Source organism: Silurus aristotelis (assembly GCF_946808225.1).
Source record: "Silurus aristotelis genome assembly, chromosome: 14".
Classification (NCBI taxonomy): Eukaryota; Metazoa; Chordata; class Actinopteri; order Siluriformes; family Siluridae; genus Silurus; species Silurus aristotelis.
Window position 1 is genome coordinate 23635695 of NC_139587.1, and position 18430 is coordinate 23654124.

At 36.4% G+C, this 18430-nt stretch overlaps 1 protein-coding gene across 8 annotated transcripts in view; it reads right to left on the reverse strand.

The window, feature by feature from the left end:
• Positions 1-201: 201 nt before the first annotated feature.
• Positions 202-18430, reverse strand: part of ndrg4 (NDRG family member 4) — a 39054-nt gene continuing 20825 nt past the window's right edge. For 4 of the 8 annotated variants that reach the window (XM_083561083.1, XM_083561079.1, XM_083561085.1 and 1 more), the window contains 13 exons: positions 14264-14369; positions 11987-12107; positions 11831-11893; positions 11557-11617; positions 11205-11348; positions 10524-10627; positions 10116-10172; positions 9565-9616; positions 7586-7633; positions 7433-7468; positions 6056-6107; positions 5628-5666; positions 202-4282 (listed from right to left, as the gene is read on the reverse strand). In XM_083561083.1, the coding sequence (XP_083417209.1) occupies positions 4128-4282; positions 5628-5666; positions 6056-6107; positions 7433-7468; positions 7586-7633; positions 9565-9616; positions 10116-10172; positions 10524-10627; positions 11205-11348; positions 11557-11617; positions 11831-11893; positions 11987-12107; positions 14264-14369 (1038 nt within the window). In that variant the 3' untranslated portion in view covers positions 202-4127. The remainder of the gene's footprint in view (positions 4283-5627; positions 5667-6055; positions 6108-7432; positions 7469-7585; positions 7634-9564; positions 9617-10115; positions 10173-10523; positions 10628-11204; positions 11349-11556; positions 11618-11830; positions 11894-11986; positions 12108-14263; positions 14370-18430) is intronic. The other 4 variants (XM_083561086.1, XM_083561082.1, XM_083561084.1 and 1 more) reach the window with 1 other exon arrangement.

Consider the following 18430-nt stretch of genomic DNA (forward strand, 5'->3'; position numbering starts at 1 on the left):
TTTGGAGTTGTGATTTTGCTGATTTGTGACAAGTCGTAGCTTGTCACATACTTTATTCAATAGTTTGTTTGTTTTTAATTTAGGTTGTAGATCCAAAGAGTATTTAAAAAATATTGTGCCAACAACAACTACTGCTAACAACTACTGTATCAGAGCAATTCGTTACAGATACACCACACACTGAAGCAGGACAACATGACGTTTTATTGTTGCTTTCTTGTTTATTTGTCATTGTTACATGATCAGTACACATATATTGAAGGCTTCTATATACTGGAGATTTACATTTTACATGAATACTTGTTTTTAATCAGGCAGGAAAGGTTCAGTCCTACTGTCTCTACAAACTTCTTTTAGAGTTCTGAAAGAAAGAACCATCTCAAAAACACAATAACTTATTTATTGCTCAATACAAAATGATGGATAATAATAATAGTAATAATAATAGTAATAAGTTGGGCTGTGGGAATGTGAACTGTATACCTTCACAAGACAAAGCAATTCTTTTTGCTTGTATTATTATTATTAGCATCTACAAACAGCGAATATCTACAGCAAGAAGAGAGTGATGAGTGCTAAGGTGAAGTTCAGGAAGTGAAAAGCAGGTCACAGAGTGCTGAACCCAGAGTACTAGTAGTAGAACTAGTAGTAGTAGTAGTCGACGTGGTTTGGGATGAAGCCACACTGACAACATGCTAGATCATGTCAAATCTGTCATCAGTTCTGTTTACTACATTGTCAAAGACAAAACCTGATCTCAGATCAGTGATGGGAAACACTCAGCTATGTGGAGAACAGGAGACATGCTTAAAAACCAGCAGACAGAAATAATAAAATACAGTCTAGGTTTTATACATTATCATGCAAACAGAGGCAGGAGAAACGTACATCTTATTCGATATATCAGTCTTCAGAACTTAATAACTGTTCTTCTACTGGTGGCTGAAACCTAGTCTGTTTTTACTCGAGTTTTGCTTGTTAATAAAACCCATTCATTTTATTACTTCACTTGAATTCAATGTTAAGCCTAAATCTGTTTTTTTGAGCTTTGTTCTATTTCTGTTCTACATTATAGTTAGATTTGTTTACACATGCTTTAAACACTCTGAGCTACAGTTTAACACTTGTGCAATATTATTTCAGTTATTAGTGTCATGATTACCTCATTCCCTTGTTTCTAATATAAATGTTTCACAGTCAAATGCCCTCCAAATACTCAGACACCCTTCATGGCTACCACATTTGCTCACTCACACACACACACACACACACACACACATACACACACTTGCTCTCGTTTTCAGATAACCTACAACAGACAATTTATTTTAAATCTGACATATTGGTTCTATTAGGACGGCATACGCAGAGTTTGTGCACTCTAGGTCTGCACTAGGAGTGGTGCCTCGACAATAACAAGGTAACGAGGAGTCGATTAGCCCTTTGGGGCGACTGCAAGCGTCTGTAAGGGACGGGGCACTTTGAGTTTTTAAGGGATAGGGAATTTTGTGAGTTTGGGATTTGCCCTACATTCTGAGCTTGGAGCACGACGCTCCAGAAAGCCCCGCCCCTCACAGACACAAATGAACAGGAAACACCCCTGCAGTAGTGAATAGATCACTTCCTCTACGATTGAGGAAGGTGAGAAAAGTGACATTCAGTAAGGCAAATGGGAGAGAACTTGAGGTGTTTGTGAAATGTGAGGGAACACAATGAGAGTGCAAAACCATTCTCATTTCATACACAATCAGGAACAGTTTAGCCAATCATCTCACAGCTCATGTGCTTAGAAATGCAGCTCATTATTATATTCATTTGTTTATCAGGGAGCCAAAGGAGAGTAGAATGCAATTATATTGTTGTAAGAATGTGTTCTGAAGATTTATCTGATTACAGTACCCAATGTGTGTGTGTGTGTGTGTGTGTGTGTGTGTGTGTGTGTGTGTGTGAGTGAGTGTGTGTCTGTTAGTGTTGCTTTGGTAAACATAAAATACAAGGAAACAAGGTCGCAGCCTTGACATGTTCCAGTTCCACAGACTGGCTTATGACTTATTACCTCTCCATCTGCACACAGTTTCAGCCTCAGTTCGCGGTTCCGGTTTGGTTCGATTTGAAGGGTGATTGTCTACAGAAAAGAAACCGTAAAGAACCGATCTCAGGCAAAACCACTTCCATGCAAGAGGGGAGTGCACTCTACGATGAGCATATTAAAATATAATCTGTTTTCTTTCAGAGTAGTACACACTGAAATTACTGTAGTAGACTGCACTACCAGGATACTTTGGCAAAGTAGTGCACCGTATGTCAACGGTGGGTAAAGTGTACCAGAGCTGGATGAAGGAGTGTACACTACAATACAACAATAAAGTCAAATAGTAATCACTAGTCACATATTGCACACTACATCTAGTGCACTAGAATTAATGTGTGCACATTATGAGTACATAGAAATAAAATAGTTATTAGAGTAATATTTTATAAGTAGTACACTGTAAATATTATGTTTCCTTCAAAGAGGACACTTAAGTTAAAAACAGCTATAGAAGTGTGCATTATTACACAGTAAGTGTACTACAGGTGGAGCAGTCACTGGTAGAGCAGTGAGTTACTGAGCATTTACCTTTAGAAAAGACAGCATTTCAGTTAGAAACTTAGATTTGGATGGATTGTTCATGAGAGGAGATTGTACACATTTCGCTGAGTATACTACAGTTAATAGGTTGTAGCCTCTTTCTGAGGAGTGCACTACCATTAGTATACTAAAGCTCTATAGTTAAGTACTACAGTGCACTTGAATTTTTACACTGCTAGACCTATAGTTAACCTACTTAAGTGTAGATAAAGTAGTCATTACTACTAATACTATATATATATATACACTATAACGAGTATGCAGGTAGTACTGGGCAGGGTAGTGGACACGATTTTACTGTTTTTATAGTTTTCCAGTTATATAATACTATCTGAAATCATGTATACCTATTGACATCCCACAATGCACTGCAATAGTTTAATGCCAAAACAACATATATCAAGATGCACAACACCTTTAACTGCTTTTGTAGGGAAAGGAACGTAAGGTAGTGTAGCATTTTGAACGCATAAGCAAATGAGCTGTGATGATTGGCTAAGAACTGACATCCTTAAGCCTGATTGGTTATAACCAAACAATCTAGAGAGCTCGAATTACAGAAAGCTGCCACAGGACATCCCTCAACTTGCTACCTGCTTATAAACCCTAAAAAGAGAAATGCATGAATAAAGTCCCACAGTACATCAAACAGACCCAAGAGTAGCCATATTTCTGGGCCAATGGTAACTTGAGTAGACTGAATAAAAAGAAAGCGCACCTGTAAACCTTGGGGGTATGCATTTTTTTTTTGTCATTTAATCTAATGAGTGTATTTCCTTGTCTTTTTAGCTAGCTACATAATATTAGACAGCTAGCTTGATACTGCCTGCACTGTGAATCCAGAACTTATGTTGCTTTAATACATTTCATCATTATAAGATATTACAACACCACAGGAGCAACTTTACCACTAACGCATTCATCTCAATTTTAATAAAACTCGTACACATTTTGCAACAGTGGAGGTGAAAATGTCAGGACGATTATGCAGACTTTTTATGTTTTTTTTTATTTTTGAGTGGATGAAAGCACACATTGATTAGTCATAAATTTCTCCAGTTTTTCCACTAGAAAACAACGCTCCCCATTTTTTCTGTTTATTCTCTTTTCTTTCTCTTTTCTCTCTACTCAAAATCTATCTTAAGCCACCAGTCGTTCTTGGATATAGGACATAAGAGCAGGGAATAAAGGGAGTTGTTGTTAGGGCTCAAATGTGTAAGCAGTACAGAGGAAGACACTGGAGCAAAAAACACGAATACACTTTGAGCAAGAACAGAATTCATGAAACAAGCGGGAGAAAGATTGGAGGAGTGTGTGGTTTTACTGAACAGAAACACACAGAGGAACAAAGCTCTGCTCTTTCCTTGTACTCAGTCCCTACTGCTATCTGTTTCATGCCCTCCATCTACACATATGTGTGTGTGTGTGTGTGTGTGTGTGTGTGTGTGTGTGTGTGTGTGTGTGTGTGTGTGTGTGTGTGTGTCTGTGTGTAAGCTCAACAGGACACCTCCATGGTATGGCTGAGCTGGCCCACGCCTTCGGTGCTGTCTGAGTGTGTGCATGCTCGGTTGCGGGAGCCGTCCACGGAGCCGCCGCTGGTCAAAGAGGCAGTGCGAGAGCGCGCCAGACGAGTCATACTGGCGGAGGGCACTGAGAGGGGGAAATAGAAAGATAGAAAGAGAGAGAGAGAGAGAGAGAGAGAGAGAGAGAGCGCAGTGTGAACAGTTATAAGATGTTGCTGTATGCATTCTATGAATTGAGAAGGGTGGTTAGGATGGCATGCTAGTGTTCCATACAATAGTTCATCAACCTGAATTCAGAAATGAATGTCAGAATATAAGATTTTTTTTCCTCATAAAAAATCTTTTAGCTTTTTTAAAAACAGTTTCATGCATTGGCGAACAGCAAATCCAGTCTCACGTTCCAATACTGTTCTTATCAGGCCCTTGTTCACTAACCACTTACTGAATACACTTATGGAAAGTGTTTCATTACAACCTCAAAATGTATTTTTTAAATTCCCCATAACAGTGTGGCTCGTTGCACAACAATTTAGCAACACTAACAATTAGCTCTTTTTTAAAGAGGAAAACATATTCTGTATTATAAGTGATTCGTATCATATAATTTTATCAATTAATGTTGTGTAACATCCTCATAACAGATTAGCCATCATTTACATTGTTGGAATTATTGCAATCATAAAATGAAAATCATAACATTAAAAATTACCACATCAGTACCTGACTTTACTAAAACCCTTGTGGCTGAATGAGCACAAATATCCAAAAGCACACTTCAAACTCTAGTGGAACATCTTCTCAGAAGAGTGGAGGTTATTATAGCAGCAAATGGGGACTAAATGTGCAATGGTATGTTCAAAGAAGACAGGTCTCAACAAACTTTTGCCCATATAGTGTAAGTAATTATTTTTCACTTTTATGTACTGCTGACTGGAGTCTTAACAAATTAGCATCTGTGTGATTTGTAGTACATTTTAAAAGTGAGAAAAATGTTAACAAGGGCGCATGAGGAACAGCTTTGGAACGATGCATGAGTTTCGCAGCTGAAGTGTCTGTTCTCAGGTTTCGATCTCCATAAATTTTCACCTTTCTCAGATACACACATAATACAATATTTTCATAAGAACATTCTCAAGCTTCTCAAGCTAAAACACAATCACAAGTGTTCTGGTTGAGCAAGCCTCCTGCTGTATTTCAATGTTGCAATATTGTATACTGTCTATCTTGCGTGCAGTTCTGACGCTTAAACCTATTTTCACAAGCTTCTCCGTTTTTGGCCCGGAGCTGCCATTGTCAGCCATGCAGAGAGAATGATTGGACATTTGATGGTTGGTCTGCAAAATGACAACAAACCATCATAAATCACACATTCAAACAAGGACAACAACAGAAAAGAGGGATGTGAAGACAGAGTGAAAAAAAAAAAAAATAAATTTTCAGATGGAGGAGGCAGGAGAGGAAACAGGAAATACCTGGCCCTCCACTCATCCTCCGATCCTTTATAGACGCGACTGAGAGAGGACAGGAAAACGCACACAAACACAAAAGGGAAAGGTTACAACAAAACTATGTATTCCTATGCACACAAGAAGCACCTACACATGCACGCTCTCTCTCTATCTCTCTATCTCTCTCTCTCACACACACACACACACACACACACACACACACACACACACACACACACACACACACACAAATATAAGCACAAACACATTTTTCACTAGCTTTACACACAAGCTGTCTACCTGATAATGATAAACAGACTGACTAAAGGCAATTCGGTTTTGTTTTTGAGATGCATTCGAATTTCTCTGATTATCTCAAATGAAATCAGCAGACAAGTATTGTTCTAATGCAAAAAAAAAAAAGATTTATTATAATTATTAATAACACTTACTGTAGCCCATTCCTTGCAGGAAGTACTTAAAGGCCTCTGTCAGTTTTCCAGGCTGAAGCACAAACAGGGTTTTGAGCATTAATAACATCATCATGATCATTGATACATACACTCTGCACTTAATTTGTATGATTTTGCTAGATATAATTCATCAGCTAAAGTGCTTCAGTATCTTTGCTGTTGCAATCAATGTGGCTATTTTGAACCTGGAATCCCATTCTAGTAGAGTAGTTTGGGATCATGGCATTTTATTATTATTATTATTATTATTATTATTATTATTATTATTATTATTATTATTATTATTATTACTAATACTAAAACTACTACTACTACTACACAAATATAAAATTATTTAGCTTTTTTTTTTTATTAATTTATACCTTTGATCAAGTTTGTAGGTGGGAATCTACAGGCCATAAAATTGGGAAAAACCTGTAAATTAAAAATTTTTTTTTGCCACTGAGATAATAAAGTTTGCAGGCGGGCTACATTAGCCTCTTATCTCTAATAAACAAATACAATTTTATTAAAAATTAACTTAAAATTCTATTTTTGGTAAAAACTGCTCCTTTAAGGGCTCAAAAAGCTCAAAAGCTTTGAGACACTAAGACAGAAATGTAACTGCTGAGGCGTCTCTGCTTTAAACTGTTCTTGTTTGGCTGGGTTTTGTTTCCCTTCTAATGCAATCATTAACTTTTAGAAATTAGAGTTTTTCTTTAGTTAGCATCTTTTTTTTTTTGTGCTGTCAGGATGCAAAAGTTTGGATGCAATTGCTGTGTATTTTAATATTCGTCCACGTTTCTGTGTCCGACTGCTTTTGCCTGCAAAGTAACAAATTGTTATTTAAAAAACTAATCCAAACAAATGCGAATAAAAGAGACTAAATGATTTTTTTAGGAAATGACTATATATAGCTCATGTTTAGATTTAAATCATGCATCCTTATGTGGGAAATTAAATTGGAAATTAAACTCTGTTATAAACCAACTACAGATCACTTTTAGTTTCAAAGTTTTAATTCCAAATATTTGCAGCAGAATTAAAATTTCTAATGGCATGAGACTCCACAGGGCACAAAAAAATGCCAGAGGTACACAAGATTCAAGGAGTCTTTGGCATTTATAAACAGTGCTGATTAGAAACAAGTAGCTGAGTGGTTGCAGATCCTAGGTTTTTACTTTGTAGTTTGGATTCTGGGAAATGGAGCTCGGGTTGGTACATGGAACAGGGTGTCTTAAAGCCATAACTTATTACCTTTGTTTAAATAAGTGCTTTAGTCAGCTTGATTTCAGTGACTCAGTGGGCTGATTTAGTCCATGAAAAGAAAGCTCAATAGAAACAGCACACATTCTGATTCTGGATTAGTATTCTGACCTGTGTAATCTGAGGCAGTCCACCCGAGTCAGCCATCTGAAACGAAACACACAACCTCAGGAGTTATAGCCTCCATTGTATGCCTTTAAAATCACTAATAGATGGAAACATTATTATTTGTGGAATCTGTTGGCATTATATTGATATGATTACCTTCAGGAAAGTGGTGTTGGTTGGGTCCAACTTGGAGTTGCACTCAACCTAAGAATAGAAAAAAAAAGGATGGAAATTATTAATGATTATTCCTATTTTACTCCAGAAAGTCATATTTAAACTGGTAAAATTTTGCAGATCAACAGCGAGGGATGAAATACTGGTCTACAGTAGTCACATTTGAAATAGATATATGACACGATGACACACAGTTTGAACTGATTATAAGTCTTTCTGATGTAAGACACAGTATACTATATTTTAGAGCAATGTAATATATTTAAACCTGTTAAAAACAGAACTAATAACTTCTGATAAAAAGTGTAGGCCAAAGCGATTGTATGAGAAAACGACAAAAGGCACAGGGCAATTAATTTACTATCAAACACCATAATCGCAACAACAAGCAACTAAGGAAGGAAAAGAAAAGAAGACCTTCCAGAGGACAACTGACAAAACACAGTGATAAACCATGAATCATTGTATCTACATTTATAACGTGAGATAAAAAAGGAAAGAGCATATTAATAGGTCAAATACAGCCAAGGATCATTGCCGCATTAGGCTGTGTGTGCAGCTGGTGGTCTGGAAACACTTACAACCCATGCTAGCATGAATTCTGCTTCGCTATTAGGTGAAGATCTCCCAATAAGATAAAAAAGAACACTCAAATAAATCTGCACATAAAAGCATGAAGGAGGAAAAGTTAATGTCTTAAGATCTTAATCACTGGTTTTGATCATTTTTAACATAGAAAAGGGCCCGATTTATTTATTTATTGCCTTAATTGTTTTTAAATACCTGTTTTAGTGTAAATCTACAGTACATAAAGTCAACATACAGTGTATATAAAGTTAAAATATTTTATTAATTTATTAATTTCTTTCTTAAAGGCTTCCAATAATTAAAGCTCAAAAGTTTGACTATGTAGTGAATAGTGTGTATTGGGTCTCAGGTATGTTTGAGTTGAGACATGGGAAAAATTGCGAAAGTGATTTAGTAAGTGTAGCAGTATGTGTTTAAATTCCCTAGTTTTGAATGATTGTTGTGATTTTTGCATGTGTGTGTGTGTGTGTGTGTGTGTGTGTGTGTGTGTGTGTGTGTGTTGACCCAGTTATTTCAGTACTACACTAGTCACTCCAGCAGTAGCTGCACAGCTGTCAGTCCCTGAGGTGTTAATATGTGCAGAAGCACACAGAAACATACAAAGTTTCTGTGTTGTACACTACATAGTATATATATCAGATAAATATCAAGTGGTATTCAGCTCAAATTCTTGCTCTGTCATGTTTTTTTCTTTCTCATACACATGCAGTCCCTCCTCTGCTCTTAATCTCACAGTACCTCTTCCTTCATTCCTCCTTTTTGCCCTACTTTTTTTGGTCTCTTCCACTCATTGATTTGATGTGATGTGATTTGATGTGATGTAGCAGTGACCCGGGATTCATTCGTAGCTGTAAAACTTGAAATGACCATGCACATGGTCCAGAAGACTGACCTAAATCCTGCACCATCTGTCACAGAGAGAAAAAGACAGAGGGGGAAGGCTGGCTTGCCTCTGCTTTTCTGAAAGACTGCCAGAAAACCCACAGGGACTCGAAAATGTGTAGGAAAGTAAGATGTTTGGTATTGCACCCTTGTGGTATGTCCTTTATTCAAAATAGATTTTGGAAAATATTTTCCACCATAATCAGTATCTTAGGACCCCACAGTGAGTTTTTATATGAAAATCAAATGGTGTCATAAAAATTAAATATATCTTGCGAGAAAATTATTTCAGGTTAATATACAGATTGATATGAACGCATATATTTGTCTCAGCCTGAAAGAATTCACACAAATCCGGACAATTCAGTGTTAGTGTTTAATTAGTGATGCACATTAGAGATACCTTTAGCCCACACAACATGTACCTATGAAAGCTGTGGGTGAGGAGAAGAAGGAGTGCAAAGGAAAAAAAAGAAAAGAAAAACACTCACCACGCCCTCTTCCGCTGGAGCATTATCTCCAACCACCAGCATCACGGGGCATCTAGAAGACATAACAGAGAGAGGGAATGAAAGACCAAGATTACACACAGCGCATATACAATTATAAACAGAGCTAGAAAGACAAGAAAAAGCAGTGGAAAGAAAGGTAAAAAAAAAAGGGAGGGAAAGTCAAAAGTGCACTATTTTCGGAATAGCTAGTGTAATTCTACAGTCGGTACGGAATGAAGGTTGTATCACTTTCTGAAAGAAAGCTATCCATAAGGACTGAAGTTTTTGAAAATGCAGCATGACCTATATTGTTATTTATAAATTATTTTCTCAAGTGAGGAAGTGACAAAAAAAGAGACAATAGATGGTGTTATGTAAAGAGAGGAATAAAGAGTGAGGCAGAGAGCATGTGGATGAGAGAAAGTAAAAAAGAGAGAAAAAGTCTGCAAACACATGAAGGTGTGAGGTGGAAAGGGAATGATTGAAAAACAGAGAGAATCACATAATAAAAAGGCAGAGGTAAAGAATAAGAAAGATGTATAAAATCATACCTGATTGTCTTTGCATTGAGCACAGTCCCACTCCGATTCATTTCCAGATCTCTACGGCTAAATGATGGACACAGACAATTCACACCGATAAGCAGGTTCTGAATGAACAGATTCTTTTAAAGTCAGCCGATGTGTTAAAATGAAAATGTCTGACCGTATTGAATATCTTAAAGGGTGACAAAACAGACTGATTTCATCCCCGATATATTACTAAAATCACCATCACACTGTGTGTTTTAAATTCAACATCTGAAATATATGCAGTATTTCGGTCTTTCATGATTGTATATTAACTGACGACCGATCAACCTCTAAAATCATCACATCCAATATAATCTATTTAGAATGATGTCTAATTTTGCATCCATTTGCACATGCATAAATCTTTCACACTCTTATGCAAATTACCCGTTGTACATGTTCCAGAAGAGCTGCAGGTTGAACTGGTTGATAGTGCTGCTGATCTGCTGCCGGTAGCTCTGCACAAGCTCACTGTTGTTCATCAGCTCCTCCTACAGATTATAGATGCAAAGTATGTGTAAAAGATGTGAAGTATCTTCTATGCCTATAGCTCACTTTATCATTGCCTTGCTTGGTGATAATTCAGTCTGTCCTGTACTATTTCAAAACCACCCTAGTTGACCTTCTTACTTTAAAGAAGGCTTTGTGATCTGACTTCTTTCTTCTCCATTAAGGATTGAAGTTTGATTCAGTTTCCGAAAAAATTTTCTTTGAATTTTCAGTTTTTAGTGAATTGCATGTCAAATTCAAGTATCCCATGGGAATATCAATGCACAAACTTCGCCAAATTCAATTCCAGCCCTTTTATATTTAGCTGCATGCCAAACTGATTCATCAGCATGTACCAGGGAGAACATCACTGCCCAATCTATAAAGCTTTTAATGTAGTATTTTCTGAAAGACTTTAAAAAGTTGTCATTTTGTCTCCTTTTCCAGGGTAATTTTGCATATATGCTTACTGACGATAAAATCTTATCGAGTATTGAACAGACTCAATTAAGTCTCAATCAAGCAATCAGCATATTTAATAGCAGGTTTTCAGACTTTTTTGTTTGTATATGTGTCCACCTGGCTGAAGAGGTGAGGTAGGACCATGTCAGGCAACGTGCTGGTCAAGCCAGATAGTTTGGAAGCAGCCCAGTCGATCCAACCTTTTCCATTTGGGTCGATGTTGAGCAGAACCAAACCCTCAACATGGTCTGGAAAGATCAGCTGGTGAGAGAGAACGACAGAGAGAACATGTGAGAGAAAAATATTTATTAGGTGTACCTTTTTGTTTCTATGCATGAATGTTATTTAAAGAATTATAATCTTACATACTATTCCACAACTGCTATTCTCTATGATGGGTTTAGAGAATATTAGCCAGCTGAGTAAAAGTGAGAGTAAGAAAGAAAGAGAGGGAAAGAGCGATACTCACAGCAAACTTGGCAAGGATGTATGCACCGGCTCCTACTCCAATTCCCACAATGCTCTTAAATCTGAAGATTGATTGTAATAATAAAACAACTAAATTAGGTGATCAGTACATCTATTTAACATTTAATATCTAACAATACTAATAGTGATAATGATATGAATCTAATGATGCTCTAATACTGTATTATTATCACTAGCCACTCTCACACACTCTAATCCATAGTTATTTGCACATACTCATTTGTTTGAAATCAAGGTATTTAAACTATACTTACCCAAAGTGCTGCACCACGCTTGGCAGCATACCTGCCAGCTGGTCCATGGTGGGGTACTGATACCTTCAGACAGATGTGCAAAGAAATCAGAATGAATGCAATCATATATATGTGTTTGTGATCATATATGTGATATATATTCATATAGATGTTTACCCTGCTGGCATCTGAGGGGCTCCGACTTGTTGCCCAGGAGCATCGATATGGCAAACCACAAAATGTTTAGTGATCTCCTGCATGTCCTCATTATGAAATAGAGTATTGAAGCACAGCTTATCTGTGAGAGAGAAATAGAGAAAGAAAGAGAGATTTGAGGCAGATATAGAAAGAGTGGCTTTAGCTGTTCTTTACGCATTTGATCTTTGCAGAAGTGTGCGTATGCTTATATAAGTGTCCAGTCTATTGATATGAAGTACAGTGCTGAGGTTTAAAGAACCCCTGAGCTGAAAAAGTACACTTCTCCTGACCGTTTAATGCTGATTTTATGTATATCTTATCTTATCTTATCTTATCACATCTTATCTTATCTTATCTTATCTTATCTTATCATATGTTTTATATATATATATATATATATATATATATATATATATATATATATATATATATATATATATATATATATATATATATACTGTATATTGGTTAAAAAATTATTCAAATATTTTTCAGCAAAACAAAATCTCTATTTCCTAAGAGAGAAATTTCTATTTCTATTCTATTTTTAGAATATTGAAAATATTGTATATTTATGTTACTTTATAATGTTAAAGCTACAAAGATGTTCTTCCTAGGTGATCAAAAGGTAAAACATAATAAACAATATAATATTTGATCATTTTAATAATTAAAAATATTATTCTTTCAGATAAAAATTCAGTGAGCCAGAACCTGAACAGAACCGTAACCACTGTTCTAGCACACTAACACAGTTTATTTGTGTAAAACACAGCAAATAGTATTTAACGGGAAAAAAATGAGACTTTCATCGAGACTAGCAAATCTCTTTATCTGGGACGCATGCTGACTAAGGGATGAATAGTCATAAAATCAGAGCATGAGTCATCTTTCTGCCCTGCTTCTTGACCTATTTCTCGCTTTATCTCATTCCTCATATTGACCTTTCTGTCTATTTCTTATTGTCTGAGTCTCGTCTCGCTTCAGGGTTCACTGCGCATACTAATGAACAAGCAAGGTCAGATGGATGGAAAGATATAGGAAGAGAGAAAGGTACACAGGGTAAAGGCAGTAAATAAACACAAACTCACGGTTTCTATGCCGCACAATTGCTAGGCAACAGGAAAATATGGACACTGACCTTAAGCTTGCTACTGATGTATGGTGTATTGACTGTGGAAACATTTCACTAAACACAGTAAAATTGTACAAATGGGAAATGTTATCTCAGTGATTATATTTCTGGTTTACTGGTCAGAAAATAATGGGTTCCAGCCTTAATTTCACCAAGCTGCCACTCTTGGGCCCTTGAGCAAGGCCCTTAACCCACTGTGTTCCAGGGGTGTTGTATCATCTTTGACCCCAGCTTTTTAACATAACTGGGATATTCGAAGAAAGAATTTCAATGTGCTGTAATGTACATGTGACAAGCAAAAAGGACCCATTCCTTCACAAGCTCATTCAATCATAGTGTGTTTATAACATATTTAAAGCATCTATTTATTAGTAATGGGTAGGATGGGCAGAATTTTTAGAAGGCATGAACTAAACGATTTTGAAAAGCAGGGATATGAATGTGTGTAGATTCTGCAATATCACTCTCTATTTCCCCCCGGCCACCCCTCCCCCTACGTCTCTTTGTAAATGAATGAAAGCAGGAAATAGATTTTCTTAGACAGATGGATGCTACTGTGGCATTTAGTTTCACAGCTGACTGTCTTTTGTCCGGGGCCCCACCCCGAATACAGAAAGAGAAAAAGACAGAGAGAGAAAGAGAAGAAGAGTGAGAAGAATGTGTGACCTTCTCTCAAAACACCATGGTTATAAATTAGGTGTAACAATACGTGTTTGTCCTGATTTTTAACACTGTGGAGGTTCAAATAAAAGGTCTGTCAGCACCCCTTGAAAATTAGGTTAATCTAATTCTAAGTTATGTGTTTTCATATTTTACATTTTTGAATAGATGGATGGATGGATGGATGGATGGATGGATGGATGGATGGATGGATGAATGGATGGATGGACTGATGGATGGATTGATAGATGGATGGATGGATGGATGGATGAATGGATGGATGGATATAGACATACAATAGAATAATGTAAGATGGCAAATGGACTCTATGAGATAAGTGTATGATGTATTGTATTGACCAACTGTTTCTCATTAAACATAAAAATCAGATAATTTGGATTTTCTTTTTCATGAATGAACAATTTATTTATTTTAATAATTCGTTTATTCACAGTACTTACGATTGAGTCCAACATCATGGTATGTGAGTATAGCAGGCTTGTTGCCCTTTGGAGCCCCTCGGATCACCACATGCAGCATCCCATAGGGAGTCTCAATGTCATGTTCCTAACACACACACACACACAAATATGTATATAGACACAATTGTACAACAAATCTAAACACTTTCTGTTCATTTTGAGAGTTTATCAGGAATCAATGTAGAAATTCTATTATAAAAACAGCTGAGGATACCTGGGATTAGACACAATCATATATATATATATATATATATATATATATATATATATATATATATATATATATATATATATATATATATATATAGCCATATATATATATGGACAAATGTATTAATTTTCTTACACAAATAATAATAAAAATGGTTAACGTGAGAAAAATTATAGCTTAATATTTGTTAAGGTGGTCAAAATCTATGATTGAATCTATAAATCAGTCAGGTATTTAGAGAATAACCAAGCCGGCCAAATTTAATGATTTTTATTATTATTATTATTATTATTATTATTATTATTATTATTATTATTATTATTATTATTATTATTATATTGTTGTTATAAAATATAGTTGTAGTAGTAATAGAAATTAGCTGAAAATATGCAGAATAATTATTATAGTTAAACAATCATGGTATTGAATACCATACAATAAAATGTTGTTCATTAGTACTGAATGACAGTAAAGGTCCTCTAGGTCAATGTCTTTACTCAAATTTTTTTCCTCCAAATCCCTGAAACCAATTGTTATTTGCGGCTCAAGGTCATAGATTTGTGTTTAAAAATACATCCGTAAATTGCTTATTTATCACATATACACCCATTCAAACACAATGACACATTGTCTTTGTGAAAATTCATTGAATCAATCTAAACATAAACAGCCATGCATCCTCTGCCTGCTGAACACTCCCTGACGCATACCAACGGCTGATGCATTTGTGATTTGTGTGCGTGTGTGCGTGTGTGTGTGTGTGTGTGTGTCTTGTGGGAATGCACACCAATGACTCTGCACCTGCACTGCCATACACAGATGTCTTAGCACAGATTTCTTCCCCCGAAAAATTCACTTATGACACACATGCGTCCAACATAGTGGTGTGTATGATATTGAAAATTTAATGATGGATAATCCTTTTTTTTTTTCAGCTGTATCATATAAAGTAGCAGCAGCATGCTGTAGTGAAATGCAGCCATTATAATACTTTATTACTTATTAATACCACCATGGCAATTTTCATATTCTACAGTATTATATATTGCATCATTTATACATACAATATGCATTGCTGTAGGTTTATTCATTGCTGTGTTCTATGATTTTTTAACATATTCATATACTGCTGTATAATTAGATATATTATTGTATATTAAATGTGTAATTTTCTCTAAAACTATTTATCCATGACCCATCAATCACAATGCAGAAATCTGCAAAAGAATTTTTCTTCAATTCGTTTTAATGCCTACACACATAGGCATGCAAAGAAACACAATAGCACATGCTCAAATCCTTAAATAAACAATAAGGCCACATAATCAAACACAGACATCCATCATTCCCTCACGCAATCAGTCCAAGAGCACTCACCCCGTCCCAACACTCAGGCATGGCTAAAGAGGAGGATGAGGATGCAAAAGAGGAAGGCTGAGAAGAGGACTCAGAAATAGATGAGTCAGCAGCCGGTGGCCCTTTTCTTTCAGGCGGATAAGGGTCCAGACAACAAGAGGATGCAGAGATGTTTCTGTTGCTACGGTGCTTTACACTTTCTCTCCTCTCCTCATTCTGCACTTGTCTTCCTCTGCCCCGCCTTTACAGTACAACTCAGCCTTCTATTCGCCGCTGGTGGGATATGATTGGCTGGTTTTTCTGTCACTTTTACAAAGCCTGTTGTCATCCTACATTTTCTCCTCTGCAGCATTTCTGGGTCATGGATGGTGAACGTGGTCCTCTCCAAATTCACCATCCCCCCCTTTCCTCAAGCTCTTCCCACCCCTTTACTGCCTGACTCCCTTCAGATCTGGTGCAATCTGGTCTCAAGCATTTACATATGACCACAACACCAGAAGTAATATATACTGCAGCCATAACAGTGGTAATAAATAACAGTACAAAAATACATCAGTACCAAATAAATAATGTATTTATATTTACTTGTTTGGTGGACACGTGCAATGCAAGACAACAAAGGGAAGGATCTTTTGTTCTTGTTATGCCCAGTAATAAAGGCCTTGTGTCTGTGGCTGTCATTCCCAGTAAAGGAGGTGTGGCCTCTGTATCTGTTAGTCTAAGGCTTTAAACCAACACTTTTATCAAGTCATCATCAATCTGTGTAACAAGGAAACTGAAAAATTCTAATATTTAACTATTAGATGCTTCAAATGTCTGTGTAACAAAATCTGTGTAACAGAGAAATTTAAGAATTCTAATATTAAATTATTAGCTGCTTCAAATGTATCTTTCACATCTGATTTGCCTATGCTTCCTTGTTTGTTGGTGGCCAGCCAATAATACAAATCTGGTTTATGATTAGTTATATATTTTACATTATAGTATGCAATATTTCCATTGTACAGTAAATGGTATGCACATTAACAAGTTGGAGTGACACATATCTGATTTTCTGCCTTAAAATTATACCCGGTCTGTCACAGGTAACAATTGTGACCCACAAAGGTCTGATTTGTAAAAAAAAAAGCTCTCAAAATTCTCAACATTAGTGTACTACATTGGTAATGCAGGTTGCACATATTCTCAACAAGCAGGTCCAGTAGCTCATCTGAGGTAAATAATTAGCCTAATAATTCATGTGTGTTCAGGGTTGCTGGAATGTGGCAAAAGATTTCATACATAATAAAATTCAATATTATTTTACATAATAAAAATATTAATACAGCATTAAAAAAAATTCACATTTTGGAAATAATATTATGTCATGTTTTTGTTTTCTTCCCCTGATAACATTTATACAGTATAATAATTAATATATTATTATTTTGTATACTGTTCGGACATATTAGACATGAACTATGAAATCTATCTATCTCTATGACATTCTTTAATTTCTTTAACTTATCCTAAGAGCATACATGTATATGTGCATTCAGCTGTAGCTAACACCATGTATATGTTATCTCTACATCAATGACGGACAGAGCTTGTTTTTCTGTTTTTCAATATGCTGTTTGCTGAATGTCTCTTAAACAGTTGTTCACTTTTTTTTTTTATTTCTTATTTCTTGCAAATTTCTTTCCTTCTCTCAAGCTGTCTGTAAGGTGAAAGAGGAAGAAGGAAGACCCAGGGGAGACAGACCCAGACAAAACCTGGTGTGTTTATTACGAGGTAATTGGAGAATCATGTAAAGGTCTACTCGAAGTAAACAGATTGGTTGCGTAGAGACTGATCAGTTTGAGTTAAAATTGACTCTAATATTAGGACAGTAGTAACATATCGATTACGGTTTTGGGTTATTGATTTGTCAGTTTTGAGTGAGAATTCTAGCCCCACCAAGCCACCTCATATCCCTCAAGTTGTATCTGGCTCATCTGTAGAAGAAGACTTGCCTTAATCTGTAGAAGAAGACTTCTTGTCCCACCCCCCTGGCTGTCAGAAGTCTTTCGCAGCAATCAGCAAGAACTCAGATGAGCAGAGAGAAAGTGGAAAAAAATCACAACTTGACGCAGACCTCGCATCTTACCGTGCACTCCTGACCAAATTATCTTCGGACATGACTTCTGCCAAGACTGCCTTCTACAAGGAAAAGCTTAAGGCCTCTGCACAAGATTCTCTTCACTACTCAACCCCCCTGCCCCTCCTGCTCCATCCTCCCTGACTGCTGATGACTTTGCCTTCTTCTATGATAAGAAGATTGAGGAAATCTGCCAGACCTTCACTTCCAGACTACACTACACAGCCAGGAATCATTAATTGTCAAGCTTCTCAACCATAACAAAAGATGAGATACTGCAAGTCATCCAAACTTTCAATCCCACCACCTGCCCTCTGGATCCAATCCCTTCAACCACGCTTCAGACCATCTCACAAGACCTCTTGCCGTTGATCTTCACGATCATCAATGGGTCCTTAATATCTGGCCATGTGCCAACTATCGGGTGCTTGTTCAGTCTCTTGTCATTTCGAGACTGGAC